Genomic DNA, 24,825 nt, shown 5'->3' with positions numbered 1-24,825 from the left:
GTGTAAAGTCCTCTGGCCACAGCAGCCACTCAGTGAGCTCTGTTCACCATGGGTGTTTGTGGGGTGTGTGTGTGTGTGTGTGTGTGTGTGTGTGTGTGTGAAGTCCTCTGGCCACACTAGCCACTCAGTGTGTATATCCTTGCTGTTGGTGCTGAGTCTGTGTATTCAAGCGAGGGAGCAGCCCTTCTAAGGCTCAAGGATGGTCGCAATGATGGAGGGGCTAAGCTCTTAGAAGTGACCAGAGGCAGTTTGGTGAACATTATATATTCAGTTTTTTTCACTGCTTTCTATTAAGAAAAAAAAAAAAAACAGGGTTATGTTGGAAAGCTCAAATATGTTGAAAGAACAGTTACTGTATGATCTTAATGCCATAAATGGTAGTATATCCAAGAAGATTCTGAAATAAAATGAAATTGAGAAAAGAGGGGGAAATTACATGAAATATTTTTAAAAGAAAAATTCCAGAAGCCCTAAAATAAATAAATTGACATCTATAATCAGAAGCTCTCCTTTTAAACAAAACTATTCACATGTAAAGAAATCAAGGAACAATGTCTTAAATACTTGTAAACTGACATTCCTGGATTCCAGGGTTCTTTTTTATTTTGACTGTTTAATCATTTTTATTATTTCCCATGACACAAATTTGTAGACAAAGGGGTTCAGATTCCACCCAGCAACCCTGCATCCCATCCAGCTCCCTGTTTGTGGCCTGAGGGAGCAGTCGAGGACGGCCCAAGGCCTTGGGATCCTGCACCCACTTTGGAGACCTGGATGGGGCTCTGGACTCCTGGCTTCAGATCGGCTCAGCTCTGGCCATTGTGGTCACTTGTGAAGAGGATCATCAAACAAAAGATCCTCCTCTCTCTCTCTTCCCCCTCTCTGTATACCTGACTTGGCAATAAAAAAAATAATTCTTTTTTAAAAAGTGTCTCAAAGACTAAGAAAATAACCAGCTGAATATACCTCACTCTCACATACCTTATAAAGATGGTGTGAAAGTTTCCCCCCTTGTTTGAAAGGTGGAGTTACAGAAAGAGAGTGAGGGAGAGATAGAGATCAGCCATGGCTGGTTCACTTCCCAAAAGGCTGCAATGGCCAGAGCTGGGCCAGGCCAAAGTCAGAAGCCTGGAGCTTCTTCCAGGTCTTTCATGTGGATGCAGGGGCACAAGGATTTGGGCCATCCTCCTCTGCGTTCCCAAACACATTAGCAGGCCAGGATGAAAGCTAAAATGTAGTACATGCTAGTCTTATGCTAGATAGCTTTCTCAGTACTTCTCACATATTCATTCCATTCATTAATCCTGAAAGCAGCCTTCTAAGGGAGAGGCTGTTGTGACCCTTTATAGGTGAGGAAACTACAACTTGGAGAAGATGATGCTCCTCAGAGGCAAATCTGCCATCAGCGCCTAGGCAGTCTGGCTATGAGGCCCCTGCAAAGCTTCATCAGATGTCTCTGAAAAGTTGCTTGTAGAACACACTACAAAATGCTTTGAATTCATCTGGAAAAGAAGCAAGTAAGTGTGGGGAGAAAAGAGCATATCCTCCCAGATATCAAAATATACTATAAGATGCAGTCGTTTGAAAGATGGTAGGAATAGGAGAATAACAGAATGAATCAGAATAGCATGCCTCGGAGGACTGGGTGTGCCGACTCAATATCAGCAGTGGTGATCGCTGGTTAGAGGGATCGCAGGTGATTCAAACCATCTTCAGTGAGTCCTAAAGTCATACAATATTGATACATTTTTAAATGGTTTAAAACTTAGGCGTTTTAGCAGCATGCTATCATTGTGGCAGTTGCAACTGCATTCATGCAGTTGCTGAATTATTCATCTTGCTGCAGAGTTACTCCCTAAAACGTTCAGCAGATTGTTCATTCAGAACTTCAACTGACCCATCACACAGAATCCCCATTGACATTCTCGTTTTTTTGTAAAAGTAGAGAAATGACACTGAGAAAAAATCGTCACCATCTGACTTGGGGTTGAGGATTTCCGGTGACTGCCTTCCTACACCTGACATATTTTTTGATGGTATAAAGAAGACGTGAATTGTGTTTGTGCAGCCTCTATCTGGTCACCTTCATGAACTCTCTTTTAAGTTGGTAACAGTTTTTCAGTGGATTTCTTGGATTTTTCTAGACGTATCATCACATCACCTATAAATAAGAACTGTCACCTTCCTTTGCCTCCTTACACAAAATGGAGCCCAATTCAGCTCTAGGGGGCTGACTGGGCTGTGAAATCCACCCTGTTCTCCCACTGCCCATCTGGGATCTGCTGTTCTATCTCTGCTCCTGGTCAGATCAAATTGATCAGCAGGACAGACAGTACTTTGTCTGGGTTTACCTCCCAAGCTCCCAGTGAAAGTCCCTTCCCACCTGGTTGCTGGTGGAGTTCCAGCTGCTGGTGGAGTTCAGATCGCCGTTAGCTGAATGCTGCTGGAGTATCAGTCACTGCAACACCACACCATTGTTTTCGCTGCTTTCCTGTGTCTGTCAGTCTCCAGGTACCCCTCTGCTGTTGTTCTGTCCTTTCCTATTTCCTAAAATATGTCCTCTCTGCTTCATCCTGATTAAGTGTTTTTCCGTCCGTTTAAACGTGTCCTTACCCTATTCCGTCATCTTGATTTTCCCACCTTCCAACATTTATGGTCTGTACCTTATATAACCCCAACCCAAAAAGTCAAAATAATCGTTTCAAGTGATGAGTCAGTTCTTAAAAAAGTAACATAGGAAGGTTTTAAACAACATACCATGAAGAAGTGTCACAGAGCTCCCTGCAGAGGATTGAGCCCATTTTTATTTTACAATATAAAAATAAGCCCTGGGAAGTGCTTGCTTAGAGAATACTGCCTCTTCAGAGTGCCTGTCTTAGTCAGTTCAGGCTGCCATGGCAAAATGCCAAGGGCTGAGGGACCCACAGATTTGTTTTCTCATGTTCTGTGGCTGGGAACTCCAGGATCCAGGGGCAGGCCAGTTCAGGTCCTGGGAATGCCGTCTCCTTGACTACAGAGGCTGCTTCTCGCTGTGCCAGCAAGTGGCAGAGAAATAAAGAGATCTCACTTTCTTCTGACAAGCGACACACTCCTATAATTCCATGTAAGCCTGCTTATTTTTTTTTTTAAGATTTATATATTTTTCTTGGAAAGAGCTATTCAGAGAGAAGGAAAGACAGAAAGCTCTTCCTTCTGCTGGTTTACTTCCCAAGTGGCCACAACAGCCAAAGCTGAGCCTATCCTAAACCAGGAACTAGGAGTTCCGAGCTTCTTGGTCACCCATGTGGGTGCAGGGTCCCAAAGCTTTGGGCCGTCCTCGACTGCTTTCCCAGGCCACAAACAGGGAGCTGGATGGGAAGTGGAGCAGCCAGAACATGAACTGGTGTCCATACGGGATCTTGGCGCGTGCAAGGCGAGGACTTCAGCCACTAGGCTACCATGCTGGGGACCCCAAGCCTACTTATTTCTTAAAAATTCTGTCTGCAGATGCAGCGCCAGTGCGGTTAGGGCTTGCAGGTGTGAATTGCTGTGTGGGATAGGGTGGGATAGGGGGTTGGTAAAGATTGTATGGGGGGCAGCTGCTCCTGGCACAGTTCAATCCATAAAGGTACCTGAATTCTTCCTGGTGTGCTTAGAAATTTTTGGATTGAATTTATTTACTCCAGACAACATTAGTTCTATCCTTCCTTATGAATTCCCACATAACTTTTTATGTCACAGTGTCTCAAATAAATTTTGCATAGGTTTAACCTTCTATGTTGTTTTCTCGTAGACACAGAATCGAATGAAGCTCATGGCCGACAACTACGAGGATGACCACTTCAGATCCTCCCATTCCAATCAGACGAACCACAGACCCTCCCCAGACCAGGTAAGACTGCTCTTGAGTTACATCTAAAAATAATAAACTTCTATGGTTTGATGTGTTTTGAACTAACATATTACAGCTTCTGGGTTTACAAATTAGAAAGGGAAGAAAAAACTAACTAGTTAACTCTGTTCCTGAAAACTCTTTCATTGTGTGTGTGTGTGTGTGTGTGTGTGTGTGTGTGTGTATGGTTAAAAAAGGTCAGTTTCTGAATAGGATGTTGGAGATGCTGAATATCCTAGAAAGGTTTGAAAACAATAAAGAATACTTGAAGTGGATTAAAGGGGAAAAATAACCTCACTGATACATATTAATTTGTAACTGTCTGGCTTTTCTAGTTCAATAAATAGTGCCTTATTAGGAAAACAAGGCCCTTTTCTTGAGAGCTCCGTGAGGCACAAGCCACTGCAGCAGAGGTTCCTTCTGGTTGGCTGCAAATTATGAAGTCTCTCCAGATCGCTTACTTAAGTGAAGACTGAAACTTGGTTTCCTCGCTCCGTTTCCTGTGGATCCCTTCAGCATGTCAGTGTCCAGGAAAATGATTGCCTGTAACTTCTCAACAGTGCAAAAGAGACATTGATAAGTTTGAAGGGAACCATATTCAACTCCAGTTTTTGGATAAAGGAATGTCTCCCAAGATCTTGAAAGTGATAGATGGAGGAGAGCGGTGGACAGATTACCTCATACCCCATTGCCAAAGTCAGATTTCAACATCTCCATCACACCCAGTCTTGAAATATATCGCTACAGGAGAAAAACAATAGTCAAGTGATTATTACATCCATATGACTGCAGAGTCCAGGAAAGCTCCCCTCCTAAACATGTCCACTGTCAGCTACAGCACTGTCTTAGAAGCAGCACAGCTACAGCGAGATGAAAGGAGCGATGAAATCCAACTGCTGTTGTTTTTCTAAGGCTCAAAGGATGCAGTTCTAGGATGATGACATTTACCAAGGCAGTTGAGGCAAGCTTTCTGTTTTCAGAGGAAAGGCAGTACCAGTCTTAAATACAGGCAAAATGGAGAGCCAGCTGCCAGGAGCCAGTGATGCTTCCTTGCCAGAAACCTCATTGCTTTCTCTGGTACTTGGAATTCAATGTGTACCAGTGTATGTGAGGTACATGTTAGATCCTCTCCTTGAGAAAGGCTCTGATCATAGATAGAGGGAATTGAATGCCTGGAGCAGGGGAGACAAAGAAGATAGGGAATTGAAGAGCTGCCCCAGTTTGATCATCTGGCCCAGTTCCAACCTGTGGCAGAGTTGGCATCTTGGGAAGAGTCGAAGCCTATTGAGAAGTGAGTTCTTCAGGTTGGTAATGTAGGGCTAACACAGGAGTGAAGTCTTTTCTGCTGTATTATGCTAATGGCCTTGTCTTCTACTAACCAGCTCTTTTTTCATTCCCATGCTGCTCTGGGGCGCTGCTCCCCTGTCGTCTGCCGTAGGATGAGGAGGAGGGTATTTGGGCATAGCCACTCAGATGCTCTTAGTTCAGCCATTTTGTTCAGAACGGTGAGAAACAGTTCTCTTTCACTCAGAAATGATTGTCATTTGTTTTCCTGTGTCTTGTTACACAATCACGCTTGTGCCTTGCTTCTCTGTTAATTCATGAATTCCCTTGCTGTGCCTTCTCTTTTCTTATTTCCAAAATCCCTGTGTGCATTGGTGTGCTTCTGACATAGTGGGGTTTGGATTTTGTGGCACTTTTTTCCCCCTTCTTCTTGTGTGTTAATAGTCACTTTTATAGTTCATTTTTGTACATTTTGGGGAGAACTTCCAGGGCATGTACCTGCATTCCTCCTATTTTGATTCTGATAATAAGTTGCCCTATCTGGAGTGACCTTACAGTGTCCTGGCAAAGTCAGTATACCTTACATCCAGCTGGCAGCAGAAAGCAGGTCTCACACTCAGACATCAGCCCAGCGTTAAGGTGTACTTTGTATGCTAATCAATTATAAACGCATAACCTATTTAAAAAAAAAAGCCTGGGCTGTGAGCAAACCTCTCCCTGTGTTTCTCTGTGAAAAAAAAAAAAAAAAAAAAAAAAACAGTCTGCTCTGCTTTCCCAGTGTCCTCCCCTAAACGGCAACCAAGGACATCCTCTAGGGATTTGACATGTCTCCCAAACCAGCCCTAAAAATAAAAAGAGGCAAAGAAGTAAAGGAAGACTCTTTGAGAATTCAGTCCCCAGAGTTGTTCTCCGCCTCTTCCATGGACGGCTGCCGTGTGAAGCATTTGCCAGGACACTGTGCAGAGGCTCCTCCCGAGGCCAGCGGGCTGGAAAATGCAATCCAGCTGTGGCAGCGTCTCGCTTTGATCTGATGCCCTAGAGGTTTGACTGAGGAAACGCTTTTCTTAGGAAAAGTAACAGTCCCCCTTCATAAGTTCACACATCCTGGTGGCATTGCACTCCCTGGATTCACTGCCCGTGCCTCCGATGATCTCACACACGTGGAGTCAGTTCCCCCTGAAATGTTTGTGTCTTGGTGTCAAACTGCTTAAAATGGTGAGGTCACGAAGTAGCCTCGTTTGTGTCGAACATAGCCGAGAAGGATGAACAGGTAAAGTTGTGGGAAGGGGCGGCGCTGTGAGAGGGGAAGCTTTCCACATGTCCTTACCCTGATTGTGGGGGTGAAATGGGCAGTGTCAACCAGAACGCTCGTTGGGTTAGAATACCAGATGCCAGAGAAAGCTGTGGTGGGACAAGCTCTTAGTATGCCAGTTCCTCGTATCTGGAGGGAGATCCTTGCCATCATGAGACCTGTGGGAGCCGTACAGTAGTTGAATGTAATCTACTAATCTATCAGAAACGCACGTGGTTTTGCCTTGTCCATTTTAGCAGAACTTGCAGAAAGTACTGCCCCATAATCATGGATAAGATTGTAATTTACTTGTAATTCTCTAGCCAATCAGAAGAAACATGTTAGTCTAGCAAACAAGTCCTGTAGGAAACTTCACCAGCTCACTGAAAAAATGAACAAAGGTCCCCTATACTCGTCCTGGTGTTCTAGTTTCCTTTCCTTCCTGTCATAATGGAGTAACTCCCAGCAGAAACTCATACGCTATTGACTCTTCATTTTTCCAGTTGTCCTGTTATTGAGCTTATACTTCAGTATTAACTGCCATTGGTTTAACACAGTGCAACTGCACTTAGCTGCCTATTGCTGGTACTTTTATTATGCAACGTGTCAGGCTTCTAAAATGTGCTGAAGCACCATTGTGACATAAGGATTTTTACCTGGAAAAATGTTTGAGTGATCCCTGCTTCTCTGCAGGAGTGTTGACTTGTTATCCAGATTCCTTTACTTGTTCCCTTGCTGACTCTGTAGAGAATGGATTTTGTTAACAAAATTCAAAGTTTGTGGAGCTGCACGTTTGCTTTAGAACATGTTGCACATCTGAAGTATCTTATAAGACAGCACTGGGTACTGCCAAAAGTACCAGACAACGGACATCAAGAGAAGAGAATCATGGTTTAGATCTGAGTTGGTTTGGGGGTTAGGAAGTTTAAGAGAGGTGATGTTTTCACTGTAAAGCCACCTTACAGCTCAAGTGGGAACCTGCTTACTCTCTTAGGTTATGTAGCCTGACATGCTTCCGACCATACCCCCTCCTCTGTTAGAACACCTGCCCGTGGCTGCCCTGCTTGTTGGTGCTCTGTCATTTTTCTGAGAGCCTCTCCAGTGACAGGGTTTGCCCATTCTGTTTCTCACAGTCAGGTGGGACACCTCCAGTTCGCCGTTGCACCTCAGAACCAACCTCCAGGCATCACTGAATGAGCACAGGGGCCCTTCTGCCAAGGATGGGGTTGTATGTTTATGGAAAAGACACTCTGAGTGAACACCCTAGGCTTGCCATGCTCCAGCTTATGTAATCTTGAATTTGCCTGGCTATTCGCTTATAAGCATATAACAACAGCCACACTCTTAGAGGACTTCTGATACTTGTTGTGCTGATCTGCCTCTGTCTTGGTTTGATTTTTTGTTTGTTTTGTTTTGTTTTGTTTTTATCCTCAAAGAATACAGCTTTGCTTGGTCATCAATAACTAGTAATGCTGAAATAATAGTATCCATCTGAGTTTATGTTATACTAAGCAATTAATAAATTGAAAGGGATGAACAAAGGGACCGTGGTGCTTTTTTAAATTTGCATCCCATACCCAAATGCCTGGGTGTGGGTCCCAGTTCCGCTGTCCATTCCAGCTTCCTACAGATGCATACCCTGAGAGTCATCAAATGATGGCTCAAGTCGTTGGGTCTCCATAACCTAAGTGGGAGACCCGAATGGAGCTCCTGGCTGCTTGCTTCGGCCTGGCCGACTTTGGTTGTTGCGGACATTAGGGGAGCAGACTAGCAAATAGAAGAAATCTGTCTGTCTCTCTGCATTTCAAATTAACTAGAGCTGGCATTGTGACACAGCAGGTCAAGCCACCGTCACTGACGATGGCATCTCTTAGGAGCTGCAGTTCATGTCCTGGCTGTTCCACTTTCAATCCAACTCCCTGAGAAAGGAGTGGAGGAGGACTACTCACAGGAGAGACCTAGGAGAAGCTCCTGACTACCAGCCCTTGGGCCCAGGATAGCCCCAGCCAGTGTGGCCATTTGAGGAGTGAATCAGCACATAGGAGATTCATAGTCCCTTCCTCACTCCCTCTAGCTCTGCCTTTTAAATACATAAATTTTTCAAAACTCAATTATCTAAACAGCAAATATATACTTTTTTTTTTAAGTTAATTGCGTGGTTGGGATATTTTGTTCTTAAGTAAAGGAGGTTGGTAAAGAAAACAGTCTTTTTATTCCTTTCTTTCCCCACATCTTTCTTTCCACCCAAAGCCTGGATTACTCCCAAGGTGAAAGGGTGATGTCTGGAAAGTATTAATCGATGGGATTTGTTCATGGCATATAACATTTTCAGAAAGAATTTGCTTTTTAAATATGATTTCCTGATTGACTATAGCGGACATAAATCCAGAAAGTACGATTCTGTCAGGGCAGCCAAGATCCCTCCTAGCTTCTCAAGTGTACAGAAGTTTTTGGCATGTATATGTAGAGTAGAAATAAAGAGTTTTTTTTTCACATGAATAGGAGGGGGGGAGGCAGAAGGGGGACAAGCAAAACTGTATACGGAAACAAAGCAAAAACTACGCAAGTGGAGAGAAGGGCGTGAGGGAGACAGCCTTTGTGGCCCTTGTCCCAGTACTGTTTTCAGGTCTTCTACAGGATTCAGAAACTTTTACTCATTTTCCCAGATTGAGTTCTTGTGGCACCATTTTCAGCGAACACTTCAGCTGCATGCAAGCTGGAAACACTGGCTAGAGGCCCTTCTGCTCAGAGCTCTCCATGCCTCTTGCCAATACAGGCATTCACTTAAATGTCCTTAGACACCAAATCCTAATGTGTCATTTCCTGGCCCTTTCCAAAAACGTTGGTGTTAAGAGGGAAAATTCCCCTATGTAACTTGTCTTGCTGTGAAATGCAGAGACTCTTCGGGTGTTTATACTCAGGCCCAGGTGTATTTCTGTGTTTTTCCCAGGATACCAGGTGATCAATACCTCTACTCTGTACCCTGTCAGGCCAAGCTCTTGTTGAACGTGGTATGTAATGAGCAGCCCCATCTATCAGAGGCTTTGCATATGGAATGAGTCCCTCCGTGACCCCAGCCCAACTGAGCAACCAACAGTGGACTCTTAAGTATCTGCGCAGTCTGTTGTGTTTAATTGGACACTGGGGCTAATTGTCTCGTTCTGCTCCTCGGCCTCCTCTGTGTACCCATGTAGACATGCACAGCCCGAACCTGACCGTGAAATAACTGCTGCTCACAGAAAAGTCTCCAGAGACCAGCCCATGTGTGAGTGCCTTTGCATACACGAGCCATAAACCTCAGAGTTACCAGATAACCATGCTGGTTTCTTCCTTGTGATCCTGTGTTCATTATAATCTAGATTCACATCCTTTACCAAAGTACCCCTTATTTCTTAAGATAGTGTCAAGGTCAGGAGAGTCCTTTTGTCTACCCTGGCCTGCTCCACTTCCCCCTTCTCTTAGCAGAGTCGTTAGTACGTTGGGAAAGAAGAAAATTAAGTGTTCTGATAAGGTTGTCACTAGGTCGTACCTAGCAGGCAACAAGAATGTGTCTGCTTTTCTAGGTCTCTCTGTTTAACAGACATGCAACAGTGCCAACAAATGCTTATGCAACAGGGTACACTAGGCATCAGACCTCAAAGGGTCAGAATGAAGTATGAGTTACTAACTTCAGCACTTGAATGTGTGCACAGGCATGCAAGGAGCTCAAGGACACCGCTTTGGCCCGTGGTAAACTGTCTTGCTGGGTTTTCCCTTTCAGTCCATCAACATCCTTGTTTTGACCTGCCTGCTCAGAGCATGTGAATCCCCCTTCTCTTTGGCCTTTTGTTCCCCCCATTCCATTTTCCACTAAAACACAATAAATAGTTTATTGTGGAGAGGCAGGCCTCAAGCCAAGAAAATGGAATTGATGTTGTACCATCCTTATTAGCTCCTAACACAAAGAAAGACTTTTGGAACACATCTCTGCTCCTGGTATCTGTCTCCAGCAGATTGGGTAGCTTTCTTAATTCTTTTTTTAAGATTTTTTTTTTTTTATTGGAAAGTCAGATGCAAGAGAAGAGAGAGACAGAGAGGCAGATCTTCCAACTGATGGTTCAGTCCTCAAGCGGCCGCAGCGGCTGGAGCTCAGCCAGTCTGTAGCCAGGAGCCAGGAGCCAGGCGCTTTTTCCAGGTCTCCCACGTGGGTGTAGGGTCCCAAGACCTTGGCCCATCCTTGACTGCTTTCTCAGGCCGCAAGCAGGGAGCTGGATGGGAAACTAACACCCATGTCGGATCCCAGCACGTGCAAGGCAAGGACTTTAGCCACTAGGTCACTGTGCCAAGCCCAGCTTTCTTAATTTCTTGATGCTTGTTATCTTATTTTCTGTTATCCGATCATCCCTTCAGGATGATGTTTAAGCATTCTCTTGATTACTTGGCATGTAAGAGCTTTTCTTTATCTTGTAGCAGTAACGTTTTCTCTGCTTAATCATTTGTCGGCACTGACTCCGTGTGAGCATACATGCTAGCCCAGCTTCGCAAATGGCCTAATTTTTACTCATGTTATCAGTTTCTAAGTGTGAAAACCAGTGTTCATGATACGCCTAGCCCTAACAACATCCATAACACGCCAAGAGATACAAGGTGTCTTTCCCTGACCAGCTGGCGGGGTCCTAACATTCTGCTGTCTATATATGGCCTTTGCATCCAGTATATAACGTAGGGTCAACTTTGACTGAATGAAGATTGGATGACACAGTGCACGTAGCAGCTCTGTGGTGGAGACCTCAAGACTCATTTTGTTCTAATCCTGCTTCCTCATTCCCCACAGCTTTGAGGACACAATGTTTTTCCTCCATATCTGAGGCAAGAAACGGGGAATGTTCTGTTTTGTTTTGCTGGGGTACTAATGCATCCTTAAAAGAAAAATTGGCAACAGATTTCTGGCTGTAAAACTACAAGGAAATGATCACTTGTGTCCTGAAATGAATCCCATAGTTCTTCATAGTTCAAAACCTGTAGCCTTTCTGCAGGCTTCACAGACACTTTTTTTTTTTTTTGGTGATTTTTTACATAGTTGATTAGGGTACGAAGGGTCAAGGGATAGAAGAAAGTGGGTAAGACCATTGTTTCCACATTTTATTTTTTCCTTCCTATATCTGGGGAAAGAGGGGAAATAAAAGGAGAAGCCCCACCCAGCCTCCCAACCATCCCAGGGTCCCCGACATGGGGCATGCTCCGAGGGTCCTGCTCAAGTGGTTTTGATAGTTCAGCTGTTCTGAATTGTTGCCAATCTCACCACTCCACGCACAATGAAATCTCCCTAGAAACCACCGGCTAACATAGTCCACCTTAGAGTCTTCGTTTGGCCAGATTTTCACTGCCAACACTTGGCTGGAGTAGTTGATCAATTTGTTCTGTCCTCCATCCTTTGTTATGGTACCAGGTGTCCTCTGCAGACTCCAGTGTACTGCCATATCCTCTATGTGCATCTGGATTTGCTGTCCACTGCTCCATCTGAGCCACTGAGGAGGCCCAGGTGACACATGCATTCCACGGTCAGACCATGGAACCTGCAGTTCTCTTCATGGTTGGAGTTCTGAGTCCAGCGGTTCAGTTGGGGAATCCCCAAAGAAAACTCATCTGAGGTGATTCCAGACCTGATTCTTTTGTGTGCTTGCCAATACAGGGTCAGGCACAGCCCATCACCCCTATCAGTTTATGCATATGCTGGTAGTTACAGTGCTGGGTCAGTTGCGTCTCCAGCCCTGTCTTCTACACAAACCAATGAGTGTTGGAGCCCAGCCCAATCCTGCCTACCACACACTGGGCCACGTAAACCAGTGGGAGCTGTAGCCTAGTTGGAGTGACCCACAATAAACCCACACCAGGCCCACCCTTCCCTGGTTCCCATGCTTACAAACTTATAGAGCAGACTAGTCCAATATGATCCAAAGACTTCATTCATTAAACCGATGGCCATAGCAGATTATCTCGAAGAGATGCTGTGCTGTGTAAAGTGCTGCTTAATGTAAAACTATCTAGAGCTTAGTAAATATTCCTGGTATGAGCAACATTCTTCCCGGGGTTTTTGCTTATTTTATCATGAATTTTTGTTTTGTTATTGCCATAAAATCTGCCTGAGGGAATCAAGAATAAGAAGCAGAGATTAGAGGCCACTATTGTGTGACAACGGCATCACATATGGGAGCTGGTTGGAGTCCTGGGTGCTCCACTTCTGATCCACCTCCCTGCCTGGGAAGGCAGTGGAGGCTGGCTCAAGTCCATGGGCCCCTGCCCTCATGTGGGAGACCTGGAAGAAGCTCCAGGCTCCTGGATTCAGATCAGCTAAGCTCTGGCTTTGAGGAATGAACCAGCAGACAGAAGGTCTTTCTCGGTCTCTCCTCTCTGTAAATCTGCCTTTCCAGTAAAAATAAGTAAATATTTATCTTAAAAAACAAGCAGAGATTAGGATTGGAAGCTGTAGAGTTTCTTGTCTCTGATTTTTTTTGTCTTACTTTTTCCTGAAACTTTGAAGTGAATTTGCTGCCAAGGAAAAGCAGCTATTGTTATCCCTTCTACTAAATACAAACTCTGAGTAAAGAAACTTTGCTTCTCACTGCTAACAGTAAAGCTTATGGTGGTGATTATACAGTTGCATGCTTTTAATTATTGGGCTTCTCTTTTTAGTCCATTGTATTTCCTACAGGCAAAGTACATTCTAGAATATGCTTTTTTCTACAAGATTTTATTTTAATTCATGGTAAATATGTATTATGCAAAAACTATGCATTGATTTCCAAAAATATTGATACTGAAACAAATTGATCTTTATTGTTTTAAAACTTTTTTAGGGTATATTGAACTATATTTAAAAGGCAGAGTTACAGAGAGAGGAGAGACAGGGAAAGATCTGCCATCCACAGGTTCACTCCCCAAATGACTGTAACAGCCAGAGCTGATCCAGTCCCAAGCCAGGAGCCTGGAGCTTCTTCCACATCTCTCACATGGGTGCAGGGTCCCAAGCACTTTGGTCTTCATCCACAGCTTTCCCAAGTACATTACAGGATGCTGGATCGGAAGTGAAACAGCTAGGACTCAAATTAGCACCCATATGTGATGCCAGCACCTTGGACGGAGGCTTAATTTACTGTACCACTGCACCAGTCCATTAAATTCATCTTTAAATTCCATTTTCCCAAGAACTCACATTTGTTAGAATTAAAAATGAGAAGACCATAATGCCAAAAGCATTTAAGGACCCCAATTAGGTAGACTGTTATTTGAGCTTCAGTAGGTAAAACTGGTAGCTTAAGAGGCTATGAAGTCAGAGAGCTGGAATCTAATTTTTATTCCAGATCTTTTGCTTCTACTTACAGAAGCATTCTAAGTACAGGCACATATGTGGATACAAAGGGGTGAAATATATTTAAAAGATGAGGTTGTTTGCACTCGCAGGTATACACACACACACACACAGTGTGAGTATAGTGGGCCAGAACGAGAGAAGAGGTCAGGAAGGGAACTAATTAGAGGTGCCAGCTCAGCACTTTCTCCACTCCTGGTCTCTAGGGATAGAGAAAGAATGGGCCCCTGCCAGTGGCCTCCTATTCTATGAGATTGGAAGAGGCGTGGCTGTTAAGATGCTACACCCCAACTCCTTCCTAGGTCTCAGGGGAGAGAAAATACAGCCCTGGAAGGAGACAGCTTGAGTGACAAGTAAGTAGGTCATACTATACCTGGGCCAGGGGCTTGTGGCGCCTCCAGACTCTTGGAACCAGACTAGGTACCCCATATCAGTTCAACATCGGTGGCCATTAAGAGAGGAAAATCTGAGTATCATAGCCATGTCCTAAGTAAGACTAAGCCTGAATTAAAACCAAAAGGATTTGTGTAGCAATTTGTTTTCCTAAGTAAATTTCAAGCTTAGATGTAAAACAAAGATAAATCCTGAACATGTACATCTTAATCATATACAATCAGCACATCAGTCACATTATTTCCTATCAATATATTTGATTGAAAGGTAGAGTAACAGAGACGGAGAGGCAGAGGAGTCTCTGTCCATCCATCACCTCCCAAATGGCCACTACAGTCAAGTTGGGCTAGGCTGAAGCCAGGACCAAGAACTCATCCTGGTCTCCCACATGGAGGGCAGAACTCCAGGTCCTTGACCCATCACCTCCTGCCTGTGATAGTGTCCATTACCTGGAAGCTGGAACCCAGAGTGAAGCTGGGCAGGAATCCAGGCCCTCCAATGTGGGATGTCGCAGCATCTTCACTGCTCAACCATGCCCCCACCCTTCCATCTATCCTTAATATTCCCATCAGCAAAAACTGGACGTGGTGTGACACAAAGGCACTCACTTAGTCAGTGCTTCCTGACTGAATTTCTTGTTAAGATTTTTTTAATATTATTGGAAAGGCAGATATAAAGATAGAAGGAGAAAGAGAGGAAAATCATCCATCTGATGATTCACTCCCCAAGTGGCCACAGTGGCCAGAGCTGAGCTGATCCAAAGCCAGGAGTCTGGAGCTTCTTCCCGGTCTCCCACGCGGGTGCAGGGTCCCAAGGCTTTGGACCATCCTCTACTGCCTTCCCAAGCCACAAGCAGGGAGCTGGATGGGAAGTGGTGCAGCTGGGTTTAGAACTGGTGCCCATATGGGATCCTGGCACATGCAAGGCAAGGACTTTAGCCACTAGGCTGCAGCGCCAGGCCCCTGAATTTTTTTTTTAGTTTGATTAATCACAATTTGACATACAGTATGTCTGATGAATAGAAAAATGTTAACAGGTTTATTATATTTTTAACAAATACCTTTGTTTCACAAAATAGCTATGCTTAAGTGAGAACATAACAAAAACTACTTGCCAGGAGGTTTGACACACTTTCATCTTCCCAGTCCTTCAGTACATCACTGACCAAGAAGACAGACCTGTTGAGGAAAAAGAAAAGAAAAGAGAAAGAAACTTTGAGGCAGAATTAATGCATTTTATTCCCTTGCCTTCATTTTTACTTTTCAGTGTTTAGATGTCAACTAGACCTCTGGAGTTAATCTCTTGGTTATTCTGGAACTTTCTCTGCAAGCAGAGAAATGGTATGCCAAAAAAGAAAAAATAAAAACTGTTGTTGACACCCATGCACTTGATGAATGAGCCCTTGTACCTGACTCTAGTGATCTCAGATAAAAAGACTAAGAACATGTTTGTAGCAAATTCAAGGCTATTAGCCACAGAAGAATCATGATACAAAAACAAAACAAAACAAACAAAGAAAGTGGTAAATGTTAGCTTTGGAAAATAATGTGTTCCAGCCAACAAAAATTCCCTCTTCATCCAATTGTTACGGCAAGGATATGCCACACCTCCTAAAACGAGTTCCTAAAATGTCTTATGGTCAACTAACCTGACAAGAAAATAGAGTGGAACCAGAGAAACCAGCAGGCCAGCCTCACTGGCTGAATGAGCAAGCAAATATACATTGTTCTGCACATTCTTCCTGGTTTTGCAAAGTTGTATGGGCTAAGAAAGTGTTCAGAGCTTCATGAGTAAATGGATTACAGAAATGGAATCCTCTAGAACTTTCTGTTGCTCTCTGTCAAACAATGCATTAACAACTCACCTGTCTTCCAAAAAACCTGTAATCATCTAACCTTTCTTACTTAGCACCTTCCGAAGATCGCCTGTGCTCTGTCAGCCTGTGCCACTCAGCGCTGCCCTCTGGAACCTGTTTGAACGTCTAACATACAAATTGCATTTATCTTTGTAAGAAGAAGCACAGCTGTTAGTGCTTAATCAAGATTTTCCTACCCTATCTCATAAATTCTTTTCCTTAGGGTGGGTGATTTTTTTTTAAATTATCAATTATTTGTCTTAACGACCTGGTAAGAATAGGGTTGGAGTACTATTGACATTTGGGCATTATGCTTGGTTCAAACAAAAGGCTATCTTGACAAGTTCATTTTTAACTTTTGTACCGTGCAACAAAACGATAGCCAAGAACAGTTCTGTATAGAAGCAATTTGGGCTGACCACATTGGTGGGGGTGTCTGGTAGAACTTTCTTGCCAATGTCCTGAGGTCTGTGTGTGGACAAAAGCCAGAACCTGGGACTCCTGGAAGGCGTCCTGTCCATGCTTGCAAGTGCCCTGTCCCTCTCTGGAGATCAGGCGATGGCATTCCTGCCTTGTGGCAATCACGGTTTCTTTTCTAAGTGGGCTGCTCAATTTAGATAGCAGGAAAAGGAAGCGATAAGGGCAGTTCCCACTGGACTGACGTGGTTAATATGTTCCAGAAAGACCTAGGTAACTGGGTTATGGATGGGCCTGGGCACTTGGGCTGCTTGCGGGGTTGCGCGTGCTTTCACATAGTACAGGGGTGAGGTGGGTTTTGTTTGTTTTTTAAAGACAGTTCTAAAAAAAAAAAAGTTCTCTGTGACAGAAGAAAGGACAGTCTAGCAATTGCAGACAATGAGATTTTAGCCCTTGAAAAACGTTCAGATTCTATGACATTAAGTCTTTCATTGGTCCTGAGATTTTTTCAAGTGTACAAAGCTAGGGTGTTTTTCAGTCACTCAGCACTCCAGCCTTAAGTATGTTTAAACTGGTTTGAAATCCATAAAGAATGGGGACTTTTTACAAATTAAAAAGAACAAGGACCTAATACGTCCAGATCTCCAGTCACAGTAATCATGGACTAGCAGTTTTTTAGATTCCGTTTCCTGTAAGCAGTCTGACCTCTCCTTTACAGTCAGGGGCACACTTTTGTGTGCCAATTTTCCAATCCAAAATGGCAATAACCTAAGATAGCAGTTCTTCCTGCCTTCCATTCCTCATGTGACATTTCTGTGATGGCAGCTCTCTCTCTCTCTCTCTCTAACAGAATGAAAATAACACAAATCAAGGGGATTATTTTTGTCTCACTGTGTCTGGAGGATGACAGAGGGCTTGCTTTGCTGTGAGACGTGGGGGACATTGATGGCCGACCTGGGACTGGGCACTTGCCTCACTGACGGACGTGGTGCCCGTGCATGTAAAGGAATGGTGCCTTTAAGGATTGCACTCAGGGATTCTTAGGAAATTTTCCACAGTGACTATGCTTTGGTGCTCAGAAATGAAGCACACTTCTTTTTTGAGAGATGGTGTTGTTTGTGAGCAACTCCAGATTCCCAGTTCTGCAAATCTTCTGCTTGGTGAGACGCTCTTTTCCTCTGTGACTGGCTGTGTTGATAGCCTGTCATAAGGAAAGAATTCAGCACAGAGCCCTGCCATCAGCTCACTGATGAGGGGTTTCTGAGAGAATCCCAAAGTCTTCCAACAACAGCGTGTCAGTGTTTAACCATTATCCTTATAGAAGAGAGAGTTCTCTAAAAATGAAAAACAGGCGCTGGCACTGTGGCATGGCCGCTGACGGTGGTGCCAGCATCCCATATGGGCACCAGCTTGAGTCTGATTGTTCCACTTCTGACCCAGCTCCTTGCTGGAAAAACAGCAGAGGGTGGCCAGGTACTTGGGTCCATGCACCCATACAGGAGACCCAGATGGAGTTCCTGGCCCTTGGCTTCGGATTGCCCCAGCCCTAGCCACCGCAGGCATTAGGGGCCTGAACCAGCACATGGAAGATCTCTCCCTATCTATCTGTGCTACACACCCTCCCCCATACACCCATACACACACACACACACACACACACACACTGTAACTGCCTTTCAGATAGATAAATAAGCCTTTCTCTCTCTCTTTCTCTCTTTTTAGAAAAAGAAAAACATGCTAAATCATCTCACTTTCCTCCGCTTTGTCTAGCCAGGAACCAACTTTGAATGATCTACTTAGGCCTGTAGTCTGAACTCTGATCTCTCTAGTAAGCTAGAGATTACTTTCTGTTGGATTCCATGGCGAAATCAGTGTCAGTGTCAAGAGTATCAGCAGGCCTTTTTTCTGTTAACTTGAATGCTGTTGAGCTCATTTACCAAGTGCATCAGAGGAGTGCCCTTGGTGAAAAATCCCAGCCTGGTGGCATGCCCAGGACTCCACCTCCTAAGCCGAGCTTAAGCGAGCCTGAGCCACCAACATTCCACCGTGTTTGAGCCCCCCACCCGCCCAGCTACCAGGGGATAACCACATGCTGCTCTGGGGCTTCAGTGTGCTGTGATGGGAAATCCAGCCCAGCTCGCTTCCTGAACATCCCAGCGTGACCCACTGCAAGACAAAAGACCCAGCAGGTGAAATTCTGGGGCAGGATTCCCCTGTCACTTAGTGCACTTCCAAATGCAGCCAAGGGGCGGCTTAGTTGCCCAGGGTACAGAAAATCAAAAAGACAAAATTGAGAGCAGTTCTGTTATTTAAAGCAAAACGTGAACCACTGTTAGGAACAAGAGAATTGCAGAGAGCTCCTGGCTGTAAGTCAGGTGCTTAGTGTTACATAAGGATTTATCAGTCACTGTTTGAAAGGAATATCAGATCGCCCTTCTGTAATGAATGAGGGGAGCCGACGCCAGGAGGAGGCAGATTTAGTCATGAGTTCTCTCATCACACCTCTTGGCCAAGAAAAACGTACACCTTATCCAGAGACAGAATTTTTCTTCCATTCTGGGAGATGAAAGAACACACGAGTAGTACAGAATCCAGGCTTTCAGATGAGCAGTCTCCATGGGCAGTTTTTGGTAACCTAGTCATAAATACCTGAGAAGAGCAGCCCGGGGACTGGCGTCATGCTTCAACTGACTAGTCCTCCCCCTTCACGTGCTGGCACTCTGTACAGGTGCCAGTTCATGTCCTGACTGTTCCACTTCCCATCCAGCTCCCTGCTTATGACCTGGGAAAGCAGCAGAGGACGGCCCAAAGCCTTGGGACCCTGCACCCACATGGGAGATCTGGAAGAAGCTCCTGGTTCCACAGTTGCAACCATTTGTAGTTGGCCCTTCCAGTAGATGGAAGATCCTTCTCTCTTTCTCCTTCTCTCTGTAAATCTACCTGTCCAATAAGAATAAATCTTAAGAAAAAGAGAGAGAGAGAAACTGGGGGATAATTACCATCTCTCTGCCAGGTACATCGTCTCTAGAAGGGTTAGCCCTGTGTGGAATCCCCTGCCTGAGTCTGGAGCTGTGGGTGTGGGCTGTGGCGCCAGGCAGCATCTCACCGTCTCCCAGGATGGCCGGTGGGTGTAAGAATGAATGTACCGCAGGAGGTGGACTGGTTCATTTCATAATCCTGAATGTTTAGCATTTGGCCAGTGTTCTCTGACTTCTCATTTCAGACCAGCCTTGACTGACTTTCCTCATTTTTTTTTCACCTCAGATTATTCAGCCCCTCTTAGAACTTGACCAAAATAGAAGCAAATTAAAGTTGTATATTGGACACCTGACAGCCCTCTGCCATGACCGAGACCCACTAATTCTTCGTGGACTCACTCCACCAGCTTCCTATAACATGGACGATGACCAGGCAGCTTGGGAGAAGGAGCTGCAGAAGATGACCCAGGAACAGGTCAGTGTCCCTTGAGCTTTTGACAAGAGCCTGTTAACACTCAGCTTGCTGTAGCCACCACCGGAGTTCAGTGTTTCGATTCAAGACTCCGGTGGTGATGTTGGCGGAGGGGGAGGAAGACACACATATTTTTTTTTAATTGCTTTCTCAGGTTTTTTTCCTTAATTGATAAATTTCGGAAACATCTGTTTTTGTCCTGTACATGTTGTGTTGAAGTACGTGCACATTTGTACAATGGCTAAATCAAGCTAATGAACATGTATGCATTTCCTCATGTGCTTTTCATTGGTGTTAAAGACAGTTCAAATCTACTCTTTCAGCAGTTTCCAAGAATATAGTGCAAAGAACCATAGACTGAGTAGCTTCTAAAGAGCAGAAATTCATTTCTTACAGTTTTGGAAGCTGGGATTTCCATATCACGGGGTCAGTGTGATTGGTCCCTGGTAAGGGCCTTCCTTGGCATGGCAGGCTGCTGGCGTCACGGCCTCATCACTCCCCACGCCAGCCTCCAAGAACTGTCACTGAGGGCATTAAATTTCTGGAATGTGAATGCGGACAGTACAAGTACTGAGCTGCTAGCAACCCCCTCTGCTACATTACCTGTCGCCTAGAAATACCCAGTGATTTTCTGTTTGAAGTATGACACTTTGTTAGCTCAGTACATTTTATGAGGTAAGCATCTACTCAGAATAGGTAGAGGAAATTTAGGTAAAAATGTATTGAAAACAATCTGCTGCAGTGATGTTCTCTCTTCCTTCAAAGAGGAAGACGCTAAAGGACATTAGAAAACCAAACCTTCTTAGATTAGCAACAGAGATGTAGAAAGAGCATCTTGGAGCATCTGCTGCTGCTACTTCCAGGCTATTATCAGGGAGCTGGATTAGAAGTGGAGCAGCTGGGACATGAACCAGTGCCCACATGGGATGCTGGCATTACAGGCAGCGGCTTTACTCTGTATGCCACAATGCCGGCTCCTGAAAAAGTAGTTTGAAATTTTCTATCCTGATTTTTTTTGTCTTGATCTCACCCATAAGATATGTTTTTCCCTTCTTGAAAAAGGCATATTTGAAATACTGGACTAACAGAAAATACTTTTTCCATCTGAAAATAAGATTTTCTGCAAAGAAATAATTTAATGCCAAATAAACTTAGATGTATTACTGCTGGCAATTTTTAAAAGGTCTGGTTTTCTTGCAAGACGTTGAAGCAGAAAATCTCAAAACTGGACTCGTCACATGATCATGTGGGGTTCCAGTTCCCTCTTTTACTATGTGATTACTAATATCTGACAGAATGATTAGGAATACATTGATTAAACTGCTCATGCCCTTTAGCGGTCTTCCTCTCGGAAGAAAGAGAGAGCATGGCCCCAGACGACATTTGAGAAGTACATTGTACAACTTCGCAGAGGCATGGCAGAGAACTGGTCCGTTACTCAGCAACTGCACAGCAAGAAGGGAGTGCGGGGCACCAGGCAGGCAGCTGGAACAGCAGAGCCCCAGCTCTTGCTACCCATGTGAGAGACCTGGGCAACGAACCTGCAGACAGAAGATTCTCTCTCGCTCTCTCTCTCTCATTCTTTCAAATACATAAATCTTTCCCCCAAAAAAGAGGGTTTTTTAGAAAGTTTCAAATAAAGGAAGCCAGGAAGTCACAGACTTGCCATTGCACATTTTTGATCCAGTCACACGACTGCAGTTATCACTACAGCTTTGCTCCCACACGTGAGTTGTGTGAGTAGTGGCACATTTGCCCTCGACTGAGGATACCTCTGATTACCGAAGTTATTGTTGAAGGTGTGCAGGTCCTCTGGAAAGGAGCGCAGCAGTTGGCACCACCCTCTGGAGAAGCCAACTGCCTTTCTGCCCCTATACCCCAACTGAGAATTTACAGGACCAGCACCTGCTCACAATACAAAATTATTTGCCTTTGAGAATATCATAAAGTAGGTTCACCTTTAATTTCAAAGGCCGAGAAACTGAAGGTGGATATGCCTGTTGGGGTGTGTGTGTGTGTGTGCACGCAGTGTCTGTGGTGTTGTGTTTGTGATGTAGCGGCTGCTGCCCTGGTGTCTCCCTGTGTGTTCCCTGCCTGCTCTCCGCTTGGGAACAGGACAGGAGCCTTGCCTGTCTCTTGAGTGCTAAGTGCTCTCTCCCAGAAGCAATGCTTAGTACATAGTAGCTGCTTGGGAAGTTATTTGTGGAATGGAAAGAGAAAGGGGAAAAGAAAGGCCTGAAAAGCGTGCTTCTCAGGTACTTGGTAGCCCTGGATGGCAGAATCCCACTCCACCTAGGATTGGCTGCACCATCTGCCCGGCCAGGCCTCTAGCTGAGCACCTAGAAATGTAACCTGAAGATTTCCCAGAATCATTGTCTCCTCTGCTCTTGCAGATACCAACTAACTTGGGGTCTGTTTACTTTTCTTAACAAAACAGTTTTTGCTTTATGTGTATGGAAGCTGTGTTAATGAGTACACATTAGCAATTGTTATATGTCTTTTTCATGAATTGATTCTTTCATCATCATGTAACATTTGTAATCAAAAATTCCTGCATAGGCCCAGTACAGTAGCCTAATGGCTAAAGTCCTCACCTTGCATGCGCCAGCATCCCATATGGGTTCCAGTTCATGTCCTGGCTGCTCAACTTCCCTTTCTGCCCCCTGCTTATAGCCTGGGAAAGCAGCAAAAGATGGCCCAAAGCCTTGGGACCCTGACCCTGACCTTGGTTCCTGGCTCCTGGCTTTGGGTTGGCTCAGTTCCAGCCATTGCGGCTACTTGGGGAGTGAACCAACAAATGGAAGATCGTCCTCTCTCTCTCTCTCTCTCTCTCTCTTTCTCTCTTTCTCTCTGTAAATCTGACTTTCCAATAAAAAATAAGTAAATCTTTTTAAAAAATAAGTTTCTGCAGCCTGTTTTGTCTGATGATTAATACAGTCACTCCAGTTTTCCTTAGGTTAGTGCATTCATAGTAAATCTTCTCCCATATATTTACTTTTAAGCTGTGTTTTAAGCTGGGGTTTCTTTTGACTATACATCCAGTCGCTCAGTCTCTCTTAGTTGAAGTGTTAGACCATTGGCACTTGTTACAATTACTGTTATAGTTCAGTTAATCTTCTATCATCTTCTTTGTCCTTTTCCCCCTCTTTTCCAGGTTTATTTTGAATTAACCAAGTATGTTTTATGATTCTGTTTCATTTCCACAGTGACTTCTGAGCTTTTCTCTCTGCACCCCTCGTCCCCTTTCTCAGGTAATTGTTCTGTGGTTTCCAGCGTATAATTGAACTTGTCCTAGCCCTGCTTGAAGTAGTACCATTGCATCTCAGTTTTAGAACAAAAATCTTTCAACAGCAAACTTCTGTTTCCTAGGTCACTAGCTTCATGTTGCTGTTGACATACCATTTTATTCTCCCAAACGTCATCTGCCCCACAGGACATTATCATTGTCACTGTTTTTGCTTCAATGATTTTTAATTCCATCTTAAAATAGTTGAGGGGCAGAGAGAGAAAGAAAACAAAAGAGAAAAAGAGCTCCCACCTACTGATTTACCCAAGTGCCCCAGGTCTAGATCAGGGCTGGACCAAGACCAAAGCTAGGAGCCAGAACCACAGTCCAGATCTGCCAGAACAATCCAGTGACAGCGGCTGGCACCAGGAATCCAGCCCCAGGACTCCGGTCTGGGACATGCTCTCTCACCTGCTGGACTAAACCCAGGTCTATTAATTTGTTTTTACTGTGACAAAATACACATAACACAAAATGTTGCCATCTTAACTATTTTTAAAAATATACTTTAGTGTTATTTTAAGTACATTCATAATGTGTAGCCATCACAACCATCTGTCATCAGTAACTCTTTTCATTTCAGAAAACTGAAGCCCTATGCCCATGAAGCAGTAATTCTCCATTCTCTGTTCCCCAAAGCCCCCGAAAAACCACAATTCGACTTTTCTATCTGTCTGATTTCAACTGCTCTCAGCAACTCATACAAGTATTTGCCATTTTACAAGTAGCTTATTTAATTTAGCATATGTCCTCAAGTTTCATTCATGTTGGAACATGTGTCAGGCTGTCAGGATTTCCTTTTTGCCTGAACAATACTCCTTTGTAAGTACATATTGCATTTTGCTTACCCATCGTTCTCTGGTGGACACTGGGATTGCTCCCACATTCAGCCGTTGAGTACAGTGCTGCTGTGAACCTTGATGTATACACCTCTCTTCAAGACCTTGCTTTCCTTCCTTTTGGATGTATATTCAAACATGGTGACTTGCTAGGCTGTCTGTCTATTATTATTATTATTATTATTTAGAATCGCCATTCTGTTTTTCATAATGGCTGCATGATTTGCCTTTCTGCTAGCAGTGCACAAGAGAGCCAGTTCTAAGTAGCACTTATTTCTGGCAGTTTTGTTTGCTTATTGGCATTTTTGCAGATAGTCCTCCTGATGGGTGAGAGATGGCATCTCATAGTTTGATTTGTATTTCCCTTATTGGCCAGTAAGCGTCGATCTTCTCCGGAGGAACACCTGCTTGAATCCTGCAGTTTTCTTTAAGTGGATGTTTTGGTTGCTGCTGTTTGAGTTTTAGGAGTACCTTGTATATCTTGATAGTAATCCCTGTTCAAATATGCGATCTGCAAACATTTTCACCCATTCTGTAAGTTGCCGTTGAACTGTACTCTGTTAATAGTTCTAATTTTCTTAAAGTCTGTAACCCTTGAATTCAGTGAATTCAGCTCACTAGGTTAGCTTAGGACCTCTACCATGAGGAAATAGAATGTCTTCAAGATTCATTTGTATCTGATGGGATCCACAAAACTAAGGTTTTGTGATTATTTCAGTCTTTTTTTGTTTAGTGTTAACAGCCCTTAGGACTTCATACTTGCTAAGAAGATACAACTCCTTCTGAGCTTG

At 44.2% G+C, this 24,825-nt stretch overlaps 1 protein-coding gene across 10 annotated transcripts in view; it reads left to right on the top strand.

The window, feature by feature from the left end:
• ERC1 (ELKS/RAB6-interacting/CAST family member 1) overlaps window positions 1–24,825 on the top strand; it is a 317,123-nt gene that overhangs the window by 263,259 nt on the left and 29,039 nt on the right. For 6 of the 10 annotated variants that reach the window (XM_058656089.1, XM_058656090.1, XM_058656085.1 and 3 more), the window contains 2 exons: window positions 3,773–3,871; window positions 19,724–19,912. In XM_058656089.1, coding sequence (XP_058512072.1) covers window positions 3,773–3,871; window positions 19,724–19,912 — 288 coding nt within the window. Of the gene's footprint in view, window positions 1–3,772; window positions 3,872–5,309; window positions 5,377–19,723; window positions 19,913–24,825 lie in introns of those variants that run through there. The other 4 variants (XM_058656093.1, XM_058656095.1, XM_058656091.1 and 1 more) reach the window with 1 other exon arrangement.

Source organism: Ochotona princeps, chromosome 27, assembly GCF_030435755.1.
Source record: "Ochotona princeps isolate mOchPri1 chromosome 27, mOchPri1.hap1, whole genome shotgun sequence".
Lineage (NCBI taxonomy): Eukaryota > Metazoa > Chordata > Mammalia > Lagomorpha > Ochotonidae > Ochotona > Ochotona princeps.
Note: the sequence above shows the minus strand (reverse complement) of the source record. Positions and strands in the feature narration are given on the sequence as shown.